The sequence below is a fragment of the Herpailurus yagouaroundi genome, unplaced genomic scaffold (genome assembly GCF_014898765.1).
Source record: "Herpailurus yagouaroundi ecotype Mexico unplaced genomic scaffold, PumYag 180, whole genome shotgun sequence".
Taxonomy (NCBI): domain Eukaryota; kingdom Metazoa; phylum Chordata; class Mammalia; order Carnivora; family Felidae; genus Herpailurus; species Herpailurus yagouaroundi.
In genome coordinates, this window is record NW_024412411.1 from 6706767 (window position 1) to 6725122 (window position 18356).

The 18356-nt window shown below is 38.9% G+C and overlaps 1 protein-coding gene across 3 annotated transcripts in view; it reads right to left on the bottom strand.

Annotated features, from left to right (window-relative positions):
• PAK1 (p21 (RAC1) activated kinase 1) overlaps positions 1–18356 on the bottom strand; it is a 159899-nt gene that overhangs the window by 63101 nt on the left and 78442 nt on the right. For 2 of the 3 annotated variants that reach the window (XM_040489452.1, XM_040489451.1), the window contains exon 2: positions 7445–7655. In XM_040489452.1, the coding sequence (XP_040345386.1) occupies positions 7445–7634 (190 nt within the window). In that variant the 5' untranslated portion in view covers positions 7635–7655. The remainder of the gene's footprint in view (positions 1–7444; positions 7656–18356) is intronic. The other variant, XM_040489453.1, reaches the window with a different exon arrangement.

Below are 18356 nucleotides of genomic sequence, written 5' to 3' on the forward strand. Positions count from 1 at the left end.
TCAAACACTATATGGTGTCCAAAGACTTAAAAGAATGAAAGGGTATGGTCCAGAAGTCAAGAGACAATGATTCAAATTCAGACTCCATGCACTACAACTATGCAGCATGTGCCCGTGGGCAAGTTGTTGACCTGCTAAGCATAAGAGTATCAGTGCTTTACAGTGGAATCAGCTTCAATCCCAACTCAGCTACCCTCTAACTAGATCACCTTGGGAAAGTTACTTAATCACTGTGAACCTGAGTTTACGGACTACAAAATGGAAATATTTATCTACCTAAAAGGGCTGGTATATTTTACAAACATCAAAGCTCCTAAAATACTGTGTGGAAATTAATAGGCATTCAATAGATAGTAGCTGGGTTATTGTTGTTACCATTTTATGGTTATTACTATTGTGTTATTACTATTTGTTATTACTATTTTATTATTATTATTATTATTAATTTCAGGATCAACTAAGGTAAAGAAAATGTATATGCTTTATAAGCTAAAGAGCTTTACAGAATGAGTTATCATTAATGTGAGAGAGTTGCAGAGTAAGAGTTCCCAACCTACTCATTAAGACAAACTGTGGCTGAGAAGAAAAAAGAAAGAATCATCCTGATGTCATGTAACTAGAGATGACTAGCTTGAAGAAACAAAGTAGAAAAAGAAACTTGCAACCTCACACATCCTGATTTAACCCTATCTGTAGTCCATTTGGTTTTCAAATAGCATGGGAAATGAGGCTGACACTGCCAAATCCTATGGTGCGGTATAGCCATCCGGGTTTCAGCACAAATTACTGGCCTTATTTATTTATTTATTTATTTATTTATTTATTTAAAAAAAATTTTTTTTAATGTTTATTCATTTTTGAGACAGAGAGAGACAGAGCATGAATGGGGGAGGGGCAGAGAGAGAGGGAGACACAGAATCGGAAGCAGGCTCCAGGCTCTGAGCCATCAGCCCAGAGCCTGACTCGGGGCCCGAACCCACGAACCGTGAGATCGTGACCTGAGCCGAAGTCGGACGCTCAACCGACTGAGCCACCCAGGCGCCCCGGCCTTATTTATTTTTTAAAAAGATTTATTTTTAAGAAGTACCTCTCATTGGTTCAGCGGAGTTAATCTGAGCTCAAGGCAGTAAAACACTCCAAACTTGGGAGAGATAAACACTGACGTAGTCCAGTTTTAAAATTAACTTTGCTCAACTCTTCCCAAGCCTGGAGAATTCCACTTTGGTTGTGAAAATTCAGCCAGAAAAAGATTCCAAACTAAATGCTGCGGGACTTCTTAGAATAAGCCAAAGGCTCCAGACCCCAACCACAGGTACCAGGCTTTCCCACATAGAATTCTGCAACCCAGCGCCACCTATTACAGGCCTTCAATTACAGCTTCTTCCAATTATTTATGCATTTCCCCAGGCACACACTGAAGCCGTGCTGGAGATCAGCATTAGGTAATGCCCACAAGCATTCTAACCATTGCCAGCTCAAATCTCAACCACTACTGCAGGCCACAAAGACTCTTCTTTCTCGTTTCCCAAATCTCTTTAGAGACCTAAAACTACCACTCTGGTAATTTTGGCTCCAAAAGTCCGGGTAGGACCTAGACACCTATTATTTTTTAAAAGCACCATGGGTGAGTCAGATGAGTAATCTGGGTTGAGAACAACTAACAGAGAGAGTAGGTTATGCTGTAACAGATACTTTAGGAAGATTTAGTTCCACACTCATCTCGACCACTTTCCAGTTGTGAGATCTTGAGCAATTTAATTTTCTCTAAACCTCAGCCTCCTCAACTGAAAATGACTTGTGGGCATCAGATTAAAACAAGAAATGAGTTTCCCATTAAGACAAACAAACAAAACCCCTCATATTTGTAATGTTTTACAGTTTAGAAAATGTCTACTACTTTATGTCTACTATGTCAAATGACAAAAGCCTATTCATGATAGGGAATTATGATTATTCCCACTTTACAGATGAGGATACTGATATTAAAATCAACTGGTAAAAGGAAAAGAAATCACAGAATAAATGTCAGAGATAGAACTCAATCTGGGTTCTCTAAGTCCAGTTCTAGACCATTTCTAGACCAAATACTTTAGTAAGGGCATACCACTTCAAAGACTGCCAACACTGGTTTGTATCCTGCCAGGACTAAATGAGGCACAGGGCGAAGGGCAAAAATGCTTATTGTTTGAAAGATAATATCAACAAGCACAGAATTAAACTGAACAAAGGATCCAAACAAAAGGGGAAAGAAGCACTTATTTCATTTTGATGTATGCATTAATTATAGCCATCTAGGTAAGTGTTCTTTAAAGGGGTGAAATCTCTGGGCTCAGGGCATGCATAGAAAATCTGTAACTAGGGGATGAAAGAGAGGTTACTAGATTATTTCACAAGAACTACTTATAACTCTATGCTTTCTACATCTATGCTTTGAATTTATAAAGATACAGCTTTGATCTTGAGCTATGAGATTTATTTTCGGACAGATTTGACCAAGGATCACTCAGCGAGAGTGTCCAAGCAAAACCTCTGGGTCTACAGCTTTATCGTTAATTAAAGTACTTTACAATGGCCTACTTTCTTTCCACCTACATATACAGCCCAATCCAATTTCATCTTTATAATCTTATTTATAGAATTACAGGATTTCAAAACTGTAAGAGACTTTATATGTCTACTGGTTTGACTCTAGTTTTTTAGATAAAGTCACTGAAGTCTACAGAGAAATAACTGACCCAAAAAAAGACAGCCAATTTATAACAGAACTAAGACCACAACCCAGATATTCAGAACCCCACCTCCCCATTCAGTACATAAGATCATCCCTTTCGTTCTCAATGATGTCTGAGGGTTATACTTGTACCTGCTGTTTTAGGCAAAATCTTCTTTAAAAAAAAAAGGTTTTAAAACCATATAATTCATCCATATAGTGTAAAATTCAGTGGCTTTTTGTATATTAATGGAGCTAGGCAACCATTCTCACAATCAATTTTAGAACATTTTCATCACCCCAAAAAGAAACTCCATACCTCTTAGCCATCACCCTCTGATCCCATCCACCTCCTCCCACAGCGCCAGGCAACCATTCATCTGTTTTTTGCCTATGGACTTGCCTGAACATTTCATATAAATGGAATTATGTAATATATGGTCCTTTGTGACTGGCTTCTTTCACTAGCATAATGTTTTCAAAGTTCCCCCATGTTGTAGCATGGATCAGAACTCCATTTCTTTTTATTACCAAGTAATATTTCTTTGTTAGGATATGCCACATTTTATTTATCCACTCATCAGTTGATGGATATTTGGGTTGTTTCTACTTCTTAGCTATTATGCATAATGCTGCTATAAACATTCATATGTAAGTATTGTGTGAACATGTTTCCATTTCTAGGTCATATGATAATTCTATGATTAATCTTTTGAGAAACTGCCAGACTGTTCTAAGTGGCTGTACCATTTTACACTCCCACCAGCAGTGTATGAGGGTTCCAATTTCTCCACATCCTTGTCAGCACTTGTTATTCTATAGTCATCCTAGTGGGTGTGAAATGACATCTCATTGTGGTTTTGATTTGCATTTCCCTGATGACTAATGATTTTGAGCATCTTTTCATTTGCTTATTGGCCATTTGTATATCTTCTTGGGAGAAATGTCTATTTGGATCCTTTACCCATTTTTTAATTGAGTTGTCTTTTTATTGTTAAGTTGTAATAGCTCTCCATATATGTATGATACAAGTCCCTCATCAGAAATATGATTTAAGAAAATTTTCTACCATTCTGTGAGTTATCTTTTAACTTTCCTGATGGTGTCCTTTGAAACACACAAAAATTTTTAATTTTGATGGTATCTATGAGGCAGGAATCTTAGTCAGCAAGAACAATTCCAACTTTAATTTTAAAAGTCCTTTCTGGGGCGCCTGGGTGGCGCAGTCGGTTAAGCGTCCGACTTCAGCCAGGTCACGATCTCGCGGTCCGTGAGTTCGAGCCCCGCGTCGGGCTCTGGGCTGATGGCTCGGAGCCTGGAGCCTGTTTCCGATTCTGTGTCTCCCTCTCTCTCTGCCCCTCCCCCGTTCATGCTCTGTTTCTCTCTGTCCCAAAAATAAATAAAAAACGTTGAAAAAAAAAAATTTAAAAAATAAATAAATAAATAAAAGTCCTTTCTACTATATGTAGAAACTTGGGCCAAAGACCTACTTATTTATAGAGTTCAAGAATTATTGTTGAACCCAAAAGACAAATAAGCCAGTTAAGAAACGGGCAGAAGACATGATTAGACACTTTTCCAAAGAAGACATCCAGACGGGTAACAGACACATGAAAAGATGCTCAATATCACTCATCATCAGGCAAATACAAATCAAAACCACAATGAGATACCACCTCACACCTGTCAGAATGGCTAAAATTAATGACACAGGAAACAACAGGTGTTGGCGAGGATGTGGAGAAAAGGGAACCCTCCTGGACTGTTGGTGGGAATGCAAACTGATGCAGCCACTCTGGAGAATAGTATGGAGGTTCCTCAAAAAATTAAAAATAGAACTATCCCATGAGCCAGCAATTCCACTCTTAGACACTTACCCAAAGGATACAAAGATTCCAAGGGATACATGCACCCTGATGTTTACAGCAGCATTATCAACAATAGCCAAACTATGGAGAGAGCCCAAATGTCCACTGACTGATGAATTGATAAAGAAGATGTGGTATATATACATTGTGGAATATTACTTGGCCATCAAAAAGAATGAAATCTTGCCATTTGCAATGATGTGGGTGGAGCCAGAATATATTATGCTAAGCAAAATAAGTCAATCAAAGAAAGACAAATCCCATATGATTTCATTCATATGTGGAATTTAAGAAACAAAACAGATGAGAATATGAGAAGACAGGGCAGGGAGAGAGGAAAGGGAAACAAACCACAAGAAACTCTTAATGACAGAGAACAAACTGAGGGTTGATGGAGAGAGGTGGGGAGGTGGGCTAGATGGGTGGTGGATACTAAGGAGGTTGCTAGTTGTGAAGAGCAGTGGGTACTGTATGTAAATGATAAATCACTGAATTCTACTCCTGAACTCAATATTGCACTGTGTGTTAACTAAAATTTAAATAAAAAAATAAAGTTTTCAGCCACTGGGGAAAGAAAAAAAAAAAAAAGAACTATGGTTGTTAAAGCACAATGTTAAAAATAAGCATCCACCTAAATTGAGGGATACAAAGTGACTATATACGTGGGAGAAGATTCTAGGGCAGGGTAATACCACCTAGATCATAGCCCCTGTATCCTAGGAAGTTAACCACTACTACATAAATAAATTAGCCAGAAAATGAAAGCTAAGCAACTTACCCCTATCTCTTCTATCTAGGCCCCCAAAGGGCTCACAATGAAGGTGGAATAGAGGAAAGGGTAAATACACACAAAGACACAAGCCCCAAATACTCAATAATAATCCTCAATAGTTCTCATTTCAGTTATTCAAGAATCATTTCCTATACGTAATATCACTGCCTATTAGACATCTCTATGTCAAGACATCTCAGATGCAAAGTGCCTAAAATTATCTTTTCACCTCAAATGCGAGGTGTTTAAAGTCATCATCTTTCCTGCTCTCCAACTACAAACCTCCTGACTTGTTCCTCTTCCCGTGTTCCCTATTTGGTTAATAATACTATCATCTACCATCTTATACTGATCTATAGTTATGCAGTTATATTTTTCTGCAACGTAAGATATTTTCTGCAATTCACATTGTGCTTGTCATATTTGGCCTACTGCTTCAGAATCCCAATTCTGATTTTATCATATAGTCTAATGCCTCCCAGCTTCAATAAAGAAGTAAAGAGAAAGGGTACTAATTTTTGAGTACCTTCTGTGTGGAAGGTACTTAATTAGGAAATTTGCTGTAATCTTCACACAACAACCCTGTGAAATATTATCCCTATTTTAGAGATATGAAAATCCCAATGTTTCCTGCAGATAGGAAACTAAAAGTCAAAGGAGGTGACTCACATACCTAAGGTCAGAGAGCTGGTAAGTGATGAATACAGGATTTGAACCAGGTCCATCTAAATCAGAAGCTATGATAACTATTTATAAAGAGAAAGCCAATTTTGTCAACACCCCACAAGAAAAGGACTTGCAAGCATGACTGAGAATTTTACCTCATATCAATAGCCACTTAAATAAACATTTGGGGAGTCAAACAAAAGTCATCTATCAATGTGGATACCCAAACCTCTATTTCATGATCTTCTTGTCCATAGGATCTCAGTGACTTTATGAGATACACTATTAAAATCCTGATTATTCTTCTAGAAGTTTTATCAGTAAAAAGAAAATGAGCCCACCTAGTACGACTTATCCTTAGCAAACTCATGCTGGGTCCTGCTTCCTTTTTTCAGCTATTACTTACCCTTCTTACGATATCTAATCTCCAAATCTATGTGAGATGGGGGCATACAAATAAATAAGAGGCAATCAAGAATCAGAAAGACATTCCAAATGAAACTAGCTTGAGAAAAAAACATTTCTTGGAGCACCTGGTTGGCTCAGTCAGTTAAGCTTCCTACTTTGGCTCAGGTCATGGTTCACAGTTGGTGAGTTCGAGCCTTGTGTTAGGCTCTGGCACAGAGCCTGCTTCTGATCCTCTGTCTCCCTCTCTATGTCCCTCCCCTACTCATGTTCTCTCTCTCTCTCTCTTTCTCTCTCTCTCAACATAAATAAATATTTACAAAAAAACATTTACAAATGAAGACATTCCAGTATTTCTTATATTTTGTGAGATCATAAAAGTTTAATCACTTACTTAAAAAATAAGTAAATATTTGGCGTTAGATTGTCTAAACTTTGGTAACAGAATAATTATTTTCTTAGAATTTTGTTCAGATATAGTTAATAAAATATAAAAATAAGTCTATTTTCTATTTGACTTCAGCCACGTTAGGAAAGAAAGACAAAGGAAGTATTTAAGGGGAGAAAAGGCATTAAAGGAAAATTAAGTCAAGGAAAGGAGAGATCTTTTATCTAGGTTACAAAAAAAATTGTTTTAAGTATACAAATTGGAGGGTATTATGCTAAGTGAAATAAGTCAGGCAGAGAAAGACACATACCATATGTTTTCACTCATAGGTGGATCCTGAGAAACTTAATAGAAGACCAAGGGGGAGGGGAAAGGGAAAAAAAAAAGTTACAGAGAGGGAAGGAGGCAAACCATAAGAGACTCTTAAATACTGAGAACAAACTGAGGGTTGAATGGCGGGAGGGGGAGGGGAAAGTGGGTGATGGGCATTGAGGAGGGCACCTGTTGGGATGAGCACTGGGTGTTGTATGGAAACCAATTTGACAATAAATTATATTTAATAAAATAAATAAACAAAAAAAGCAAAAGAAAAATAAACAGAGTACACAAATGATGAGAAAAATGAAATACTGTACTTTTATCTCCAGGTAAGATGGATCGGTAAAATCGGTCCTTCTTTTTCTTCTCCTCTGGGTTTGGAGGCAGAGGTTTGGAACCGTGGTTTAGGGTTCCAGCATCTTTGCTGCCAGCTCCAATCATAGTGCTGGTGTTTCTCATCGGAGGGGCTGGAGGTTTGTCTTGAATGTCTAGGCCGTTATTTGACATCGTCACCACCACCAGCAGCTACTGGAATCAGAGAGAACAAAATAACTCTTTTATCATTTTCGTGCTAAAGGAAATATATATTAAAAATTTTTTTAAGTCCAAACTATACAACCCATCCTCCAGGGCCCAGCTCAAATCCTTCCACTGCACACCATAACTACTGCTGTCTGATTCAGTCAACAATACTCAAAGTCACCTACTCTGTGCCAAGCACTGCTGAAAATTCACAAGGTTCTTGTTTTTCTCTAAGGCACTGGAGAGCACAGAGAACCACCATGATGTCATTTAAAAGGCAGAAATTTGGCCCAGCTAAAATATGAATCCCAAACTAAGTGTGAATCCCAGTGCCACTTACTAGCTTTAGAAGAATTTCTTAACCACTTGGGTTCCATTTATTCATTCATTAAATAAAACTGCTAACAGCATTCTACATAGTAACTCTTTGCCAACCTTTAATCCTGTAGCTTTAGGAAATCATGTTCCCTCTCTAGAATGGACTGTATCACTACATCAAAAGTCAGTAAAGCTGCCAATTTTGTTAATAGTCTTATTGGAACACAGTCATTCATTTACATATTGTCTATGGCATCTTTCACATTCCAATGAGTTGAGTAGTTGCAATAGAGACTATATGCTCACAAACCTAAAATATTTATCCAGTTCTTTTCAGGAAAACTTTGTTGAAGGGGGAGTTCTAGTCCCCTTGGCCTAGATCATCTCTCCAGTAAATTTGAACTGGCTCTAAACACATGATGGCCAATGCAGTAACCATCCTGTCATATACGGTGTTGAATTTACTGCTAATCTCCAATGCTTCTAGTAAAGGGAAGGAATAAAATCTTTAAAGGGGAATTCCTATCATGGTACCAATAGTTTTCATGAGGATAGGTGTTATTACCTTAAATAAGTAAGTGTCCTTGACAATGGACAGGCATGAATGTGTCCACAATTAATAAAGTCTCTCATTATTCTCCTAGGTTCCAGTAGAAATTATATCTCTAACCATGACTACTTAGAATATACATTCTGAAGGGCACCTGGGTGGCTCAGTCAGTTGAGCGTCCAACTTTGGCTCAGGTTATGATCTCACAGCTCGTGAGTTCGAGCCCCACGTCAGGCTCTGTGCTGACAGCTCAGAGCCTGGAGCCTGCTTCTGCTTCTGTGTCTCCCTCTCTCTCTGCCCCTAACCCCTTCGCATTCTGTCTCTGTCTCTCTCAAAAATAAATAAACATTAAAAATATAAGTTCCGTGGAGTAAAATACAACAATGCTTTAGAGATGAACGTTTCTAATTAAAAAACAAACAAACATAAACCAACATAATAATCATCACAAGCTTTTTAGGAATACAGATGCCCTGTTTTGATCCCCACAAATTGTGATTTAGTATGACTGGGTTATGGTCCAAATTCTGTAATTTTAAGACTTAGTGATCCCAATGCCAGCCAGATTTGAATACCACTGCTGTAGATGCCAATTACATAAATACTATGAACAAAATTGAATCTTTTTTACATTTTCTAATAAATGCAGAACTAAATGATCACCTGCATCCATTTTGTCTTTTAATTATTTCTCCACATGCCATCAGTGATCTAAAATACAGCACTCCTCTACTTGAAAATCCATCACAAAAGCTAAAGTTCCTTACAAACTAAGCCATAACACCCGGACACAGCCTACATTCAAATTGTACCTTAGAAACCTCTATTCTCCTGATTTGCCAAGTAGTTTCTTACCCTCCTGCCAATGCTTCTTGTCAATGATTTCTCCCTCCTCTGGCTGATAAAAATCTTACTCATCTTTCAGGGCCAAATTCAAGCTTTACCTCTTTGTGTAATTCATCCTCACCTACCTCTGGCAAACCAACTGCTCCTTCTCTTTTTGAACAAAAGAAATCAAATAAGCAAGGACAATCTTATTAATCTATACTAACTCTCTGGGTAGTATGCTTTTTATCCATTTGTTCCAACTTCACTTTGCAGATTTGCCTTTGCTTTCCCTTCCAGCCCCAACTCAAGTCCCTCAGCTCCCCCAAAGAGAATTTCCACAGGCTCAGTTCTCAAGTGTACTTTCCTACTCTGGACTGCCAGTTCCAAAATTACACTCCCCACAGCGACCTGATAGCCTAAGCAGGCCTTTCCTGCCTTTCTGGCCCTTCAGCCAACAGTTTCATTGAATGTAACTCCCTTTGAGGACTATAGCCCAAGATTATGCCAAGAAAGGCTTCATCACCCTTTTTGATACAGCGTTTTCTTCATTTCTCAGTTCTTTCACCATACTTGGGGAACTCTCAGGGGTAGCCCTCCATTTTCAAAATGATTCCAAATTATTAAAACCTAAAATCTGTTGTTGGAATACAATGCTTGAATCCTCTGTACCACATTCCAGCCTAGGTCACCCAGCCTATGCTCGAAAACTTCCAATTTTAGGAAATCTACAGTCTCAAAAGACAGCCTATTCTATCTTTGGTCACTTCATTTAGAGTTCTTACTTATATTAAGTTCTATCTATTTCACACTGCATTGCAATCATCTGTTTAGACATTTCCTCCCCATACACTCCCTCCTCTGCCAGACTTAGACTATGAACTCCTCAAGAACAAAGTTCAAGGATGCCTGGATGCTATGAACAAAAACTGTTCTGTCAGTTAAGCCTTGGACTCTTGGGACTCTTGATTTCAGCTGAGATGGAGCCCTGTGTCAGGCTCTACACTGACAGTGCAGAGCCTGCTTGGGATTCTCTCTTTCTGTCTCTCTTCACTCTTCCTTGCTTACGGGTGCACACACACTCTCTCTCAAAATAAGTTAGTAAACGTTAAAAAAAAAAGAAGAAGAAAGTTCAGTCATATTTATTTCTCAATCCTCAACACCAGGTCTGGAACAGAATATTCAAAAAGAATGAAATCTTGCCATATGTAACAACATGGATGGAACTAGAGTGTATTCTGCTAAGCGAAGTCAGTCAGATAAAGACAAATATCATATGATTTCACTCATATGTGGAATTTAATAAACAAAACAGATGAACATAGGGGTAGGGAAGGAAAAATAGGATAAAAACAGAGAGGGAGGCAAACCATAAGAGACTGTTAAATACAGAACAACCTAAAAGTTGCTAGAGGGGAGATGGGCAGGGGATGGGCTAGATAGGGGATGGGTTTTAAGGAGGGCACTTGTGATGGGCACTGGGTATTATACATAAGTGATGAATCACTGGGTTCTACTCCTGAAACCAATACTACACAGTATGTTAACTAACTTGAATTTAAATAAATTAATTTAAAAAAAAGAATACTCGGGGCGCCTGGGTGGCGCAGTCGGTTAAGCGTCCGACTTCAGCCAGGTCAAGATCTCGCGGTCTGTGAGTTCGAGCCCCGCGTCGGGCTCTGGGCTGATAGCTCAGAGCCTGGAGCCTGTTTCCGATTCTGTGTCTCCCTCTCTCTCTCTGCCCCTCCCCCGTTCATGCTCTGTCTCTCTCTGTCCCAAAAATAAATAAACGTTGAAAAAAAAAATTAAAAAAAAAAAAAAAGAATACTCAATAGGGGCACCTGGGTGGCTCAGTCGGTTGAGCATCCGACTTCAGCTCAAGTCATGATCTCACAGTCCATGAGTTTGAGCCCTGCGTCAGGCTCTGTGCTGACAGCTCAGAGCCTGGAACCTGCTTCAGATTCTGTCTCCCTCTCTCTCTGCCCCTCCCCTACTCATGCTCTGTCTCTCTCTGTCTCAAAAATAAATTTTAAAAAAACATTCAAAAAAAATTTTTTTTAAATAAGAAGAATACTCAATAAAGATTTGTTGAACAAATGAACAAAGAGCAAGTAAACAAATAAATGAATAAATAAAAACTACTTCTATTTGTTAGTCCTAAATCTTAACTCACAGCTATTCCAAAAAGTCTATTGCTTCTTCCCCAGACTGAACTTTAGATACCTGAAAACATCTTTCAAAACCCCCCAAATCTATTTTCTCAATGCTAAACACTGTCAGTACCTTCAACTACACTCACAGAACACAATTTTATATCTTCCTGATCCTTCCCTCTGAACTTACTTGGACTTAATGTTTCTATACTACTTTCCAGTTTCCCTGCAGCCCTCCAACCAGTCTTTTCCTATGGTTCCTCCACAAGTCTTTACTCTCTTTACACTTCATAGATCCCCTCACTGGTCATTTTGTCCATCTACATTCAGGGCAATAACTGGCACATGTTTAAAACTATGCCATTTTAAACTTTTTTTTTTTTTTTACAGGAAAACAAGTCCAAAACATCAATCCTGAGGGGAGAAAGGAAAAACATACTCAACTCTTAAATAAAGAGACCAAACACATCTTAAATCTTCTAACAGTCTGTGCAGGCCAAAGATCTGGGAGGATAACAAGCCCATGCCTTCTGACATGCTGCAGTATAAAGCTAGGTTCAAGGCCAACATTTAGAATGATCATTCATATGGCACCCTTCTACCCATCCTAGAGAACAAACTGGTAATACAGAGAGGGGGAAAGATAGACTGACCACATTTTACCAATACCCCAGAGGCTTAGGGAGCCTAATAATTTATGAGAAACTAATTATACTGAAGTATTATGAATCAACTGAATGGCTCTACAATACATGCAGGATCACTGTGAGGTTTCAAAAAGGCCATTGGTAGGACAATATAATAAAAAGATGACTGGAGGCTAAAATCAAGAGACCTGGATTTAAGTCCTGGCTCTGCTATTTACTAGCTACAATTCTAATAAAAGTCCCTTCACCTATGAGGGGCAATCTGTTGTTTCCCACTATGTAGTCACTAGACAGATACTGGTCAAGAAGGCAACCAAGGAAGGGAAGTGATTTGATGTCTCCTTTGCCATAAAAAGCATAAAGACATCGTGCTTGGGCAGAAAGAAGGGGAAGAAAACACTTTTCAGGTAGCCACTATATGTGTAAGGTACTTTACATACTAGATGAAACTGGACAGGGACTGAGGGAAGAAGTGTGCACACCAACCGCTACTTCCTTCCACTTTATCACATCTGGATGCCACAGCCACAGTATAAAGAGCCAAGATACACATAACATCAAAGCCAGAAGCAACATTAGAAGCCACCTAATCTGACCCTCTCATATAACAGATAGGAACACTGAGGTCCAAAACACAGAATGAAATTGCTTAAGATCGCACAGCAATTTAAAGGTGGGGGTTCCAATGTTTTCAGACTCTGTCAAACAATTTTCCAAATATACCTGACGTAACTGTAGCACCTTTGTAACTTTTCTTTTTTTTTTTAATATGTTTGGTTGGTTTGAGAGAGAGAGAAAGAGACAGCGCACAAGCAGAAGAGGGAGAGAGTGAGAATCCCAAGCAGACTCCAAACTCACAGGCTCCACACTCAACAGACTGAGCCGCCCAGGCGCCCTGCCCCTTCGTACCTTTTCTGACCTGAATTCTGCTACTCTTGATTTAGGTAAGTCAAATCTAGCCAATGGCAAATATACAACAATATAAACATGTTTGGGCTGGATGTGATTGATATTTACTAATGTCTTCCATGAGGCTAAGCATGTGAAAGTTATGGACACCTTTTGTGATCACTGCAGATTCTTTATTTAAGTACAATTCAAATCAATAAATTTTTACTGAGTACTTACATATAAGCTGCCATGTTGGAAACCAGGGACACAGAGATAAATAAAGGAATATGATCTAACTCTAGAGGTTCTCACAGTCTAGTAAGCAAGATAGGCAGGATCTAGAAAACCACAATGCCAGGCCACTTGTGAATAGTGCTGTAAGAGCAGGATAAACAGTAAAATGTCAGAAGACACAAAAAGGAAAGACTATATTGAATTTAGGTGATCAGCAAGGCTTCATAGAAGAGGTGATGTTAAAAGGAGGGGCTTAAAGAATAAACAGGTCAGACTGGTGGTCTTTGACTCTGGATTATTAGAACCCCCTATGAGCTTTTAAAAGCACCAGCCAAAGTACTTAGGGGGAAGTACACTAATGTTTGCAATTTACTTTGAAATGCATTTAAAAAAATAAGATGGATTAATGAATGAACACAGGGATGTGATATACTTGTCCATGTATAACATAATGAATGTGATAAAGCAAATACTTGAAAATGTTAATGGTAGAAGAATCTAGGTGGTGGGTATACATGTATTCACTGTAAAATTCTTCCAACTTTGCTGTACTTTTGGAATTTCTCCAAATAAAAAGTTGGGGGGATGGATACCAATGCTGAGCTCTGATTTAACTGGTATAAAATAGACCCAGGCATTGGTATAGTACCAGAACCAAACAAAACAGTCAATAAATAAATGGATGATTTTGACAGAGAATGATAATGGCAAGTGCATCCCAGACCACAGGAATAGCAACCGTGAGAGTACACTGTGATAGAACACAACATGAAAATGAAAAAGTAGGACACAGTGATCACAGAGAGCCTTTTATGTTCTGTAACACATACAGCACTGGTCAGAAAAATGGTCCCTTCTAAGCAGTTCTAGATCCATGCAATGAATGTTCCGTGTTAAAAATAAAAGATGACACTTGATTTAAAAAGGCTGTGGAGAGATGACAATGAAAAAAGAGGTGTTGCCTGGAGGAGGGGACCAGCTGCCATCTGTCTGCACAGAGGACTCTGCGCTGACTTGAGCTCACACAATGGGACTTGGAGTTTAGAAGAGTCCTCTGAACTGCCTAACACGGTTGCTAAAATTCTAAAAACCAGTGTCCCTGCAAAACCTCTTGAACTAACCATCTTTGCAAATAGGATTTCAGCCATCATTTGACACTGACAGTTTAATAACCACTAACATTCTAAAACACTTTGGGGTTTACAGAAAACATGGAAATCCATTTGGTTGGTATCATTTTTCTCATTCATTCATGCAAATATTTATTCATCACCTACTGTCTGCCAGGCTGTGCTAGGTGCTGGGGATAAAACAGTGAACAAGTCAGAAGAAGCAAAATGTCAGAGATGGTGCCAGTCACCCAGAGCCAACAGAGGCGGGGATCTGAAATGTAGTCTGTGTGACCAGAGGACCACCTCTTTTTCAACTACACCACATGTCACTGTTCATTCTAAAAGCAAAGGAATGGGCTAGATAACCTCTAATAATCCCTCAGGCCATTATTTAAAATGAAAGAGAGAAAGGAAGAAGAGAAAATAAAACCTATTCCACATATTAACCACATCTGTCAGTCAACAACTCAAAGCAGCTGAGACTGGCATGACCAACACTCCACCCAGAACTGGGGAGTACTGCATGCCCTTGACACCTGGTTATGAGAATCTGATCTTTAATTAAATTGTGCCAGGAGGCTTTCTTTGGCAGGAGCCTGGAATGCTGCAGTCTTGAATTTGCTGAGGGATGTCCTTCTGACACGTCAAAGGCACTCCCGCTATGCAGCCTCCAGCCACTTGTTCTGGTTTAGCAACAAGAAAGCAACTGCTGAAGTAGCAGAGAGGAAAACTGTGGAGGCTGTTTCTGGGCTGTTAGGAAAGCTACTTTAATTTCTGACCCTCAGTTTCCTCTTATGTAAAATACACATAAGACTATGTACTTTATACAGGTATGAGAACTTAAAAAGCATATATAGAGAGAAGCACCGAGCATGCTGCCTGGCACAAAATAGATGTCCAATAAATACCCGTTCTTATCCCCCATTCATCTTTCTAGTTTCATCTCTATTATTCCCTAAACTTGTTCATTCCAACTCAATATTCTTTCATGCCCCTGCCTTTGCCCACACTGTTCTCTCTGCCTAAATGTCCCAACTTGTCTGCCAAGCAAACTCCTACTCATTCTTCAAGACCCAGCTTGATTCACTTTCTCTATGAAACCTTCATAGAAACCCCCCTACTTCTATCCTTTCCCCAAAATTTAATAGCATTTTATACATACATTTATACATGCAGCATTTATACATTTATACATGCAGCAGTTTCCATATAATCATAATAACCTCACCAGACTATGAACAAGCCGAAGGACAAAACTGAGTCTGATTAATCTCTATTCTCCAAGTCCCACCCAGCACAAACCTGGCACACATGAGGTAACTAGCAAAGGTTCACAGTCTAAGGCTGCCTTGTTTACAAGAAAGAAACATAGGAGCTAGAAGGATCATGAAAATTCAGCCAGTTCCAAACCTTTATTTTATAGCTGGGAACCTGAAACCCATAGGGGTATGAAATTTACCTAAGATCACTCAATGAAATAATGAGGACATGATGAGCCTCTGATTATTCTGATTCTCTTAACAACACTCTCTTTCTACACTAATTATAGTTTGAGACAAAATGAACAAAGGACTATACCTGGAATCAGAGAGGTATGAGATGCAGCAAAATGAAATGGAAAAGACAGAGAGATTTGGAGTCACGACTTAAGGCAGCCATGTACCTTCACCCTTCCCTCCTCTCACCAATCAAATCTACATATCTTCCTCACTTCTACCACCTGTGCAGATAGCCACTAGAGTTACCTGCAGAAACTAGTACCAAAGGTCTGATACCTCTCCCTACCATCTTGGGAAATTCCTGACCTGCAGTTCCAGTTAAGCTATTCTCAACAGTTAAGGATAAGCTCCAAACCATCAGACTTCACAATGGATGCCCTGAACTAAGAAAATCATCACTGAAACCTGAGGCCCATACAATCTGAGAGCTGAAAGGAACCTATATGGCCATGTGGTTCAACCACCCAAGGAACAATGAAATCTACTCAGCTGCCTCTTACATGGATGGCCTTCTAGTCAATCTCTGCCTAAACATATCTTGTGATTTCCCACACTGCCACATGCTGCCTCAAAGGAACATTTTCTCTTGGAAGTGTTAAGAACCATGGCTTAAAAGTGGACTGCCCTCTCTCCTCTAAAAGATAATCAGGACTAAGTCAATCAACCTTCCAGTGTCCATTTACTTCAGTCATCCTCAATCACCCAAAATCTTGTCCCCTACCTTTTCTGTATGCCCTCTAATCTCATCAAATTCCTCACCCCCTCCTAATTCTGGATCCCTTTCACTATTTCCTCTGTATCTTCCCATTTGTCATGGGCTAACTCCCCTTGCCTCCTTTTCTTAAAAGAAACCTGGCTATCACCTAAAAAAGAGACTTCAGCAGCCCTCTCAATTGGGAGCTATTTTCTCTCTCATACCCAATGTATCAGTGTTGTCCTTAACTTTTCAGAGCTATTTCCAAACAATTCCTTTCTCCTTGTAAAAACTTCTTTCCTTTGAGCAGCCTCCACTGGTTGCTATCACACTTCCGTCCTGCCTAATACTCGCTTCCTGGTCACCTCACTCAAAGGCTTTAGTTCCTTGATCAGTCTTCTTCTGTACCCCTCTAGTTATCATTCTAGGTGACTTTTACAGCCACAATGATAACCATTCCAACACTCTGGCCATTTCAATTGCAGACCTCCAGTCCAAGCTGGCCAATACTCCCATGATCACACCCTAGGCCTTATCACCAAAATGTGCATCAACTCCAATATCTGGAATGAATCATAGATACTCTAACACAATCTCCAAGCCATGCAGCTCACTTGCTCAAGAAGTTCTACTACAATTCCTAGACTTTCTATTGAGCTCTAATCCACTATCTATTAGTACCTCCAGCCTTCACTTCTCTTTTTTCTTAATTACAGTCCATAAAAATCACTCAAACATCAAAACCCATCAGTCCTCTAAAACTCAACAACAAAAATCCTAACAACTCAATTCAAAAGTGGGCAAAGGATCTGAATAGACATTAAAAAAAAAAAAAAAAGATATGTGAATGGCCAATAAGCACATGAAAAAATGTTCAACATCACTAATCATCAGGAAAATGCAAGTCAAAACTACAACGAGATAATACCTTGCATCATTAGGATGGCTACTATCAAAAAAAGAGAAACCAACAAGTATTGGTGAGGATGTTGAGAAATTAGAACGCTTGCTCACTGCTGGTGGGAATGTAAGATGGTACAGCCACTATGGAAAATAGTGTAGTGGTTCCTCAAAAAATTAAAAATAGAATTACCATATGATCAGCAATTCCACTTCTGGGTATACACACACACACACACACACACACACACACACACACACACACAAATGGGGTCTCAAAGAGACATTTGCACACCTGTGTCCATAACAGTATTATTCACAATAGCTAAAATGTAGAAGCAATACAAGGATCCATTGGCAGATGAATAGATAAGCAAAATGTAGTATACACACACACTCAAATATTATTCAGGGGAGGACAGAAAATCTGTAACATGCTACAACGTGGATGAACCTTGAGAACACTATGCTAAGTTAAATAAGTCAATCACAAAAAGACAAATACTATATGATTCCAATAATATGAGATCTTTAGAGTAGTCAAAATCATAAAGATAAAAAAATATGATGGTGGCTGCCAGAAGCTGGTGGGAGGCAAAACGGAGAGTTACTGTTTAACAGGCCGAGTTTCAGTTTTATAAAATAAAAAGAGTTCTAGGATGAATGCTGGTGATGGTTGCATAATAATGTGAATGTAATGCCACTGACCTATACACTTAAAAATAGTTAATATGGTAAGTTTTATGTTATATACATTTTACCACAATAAAAAAAAAGGAAAAAGTAAGGGGAATTAGAATTTACTAAATACGCTACAATGTGCTCAAAGTTCACAATGGTATCACAGTCATATTACCATAGGAGCCTGTTAACACTGGGGTAGA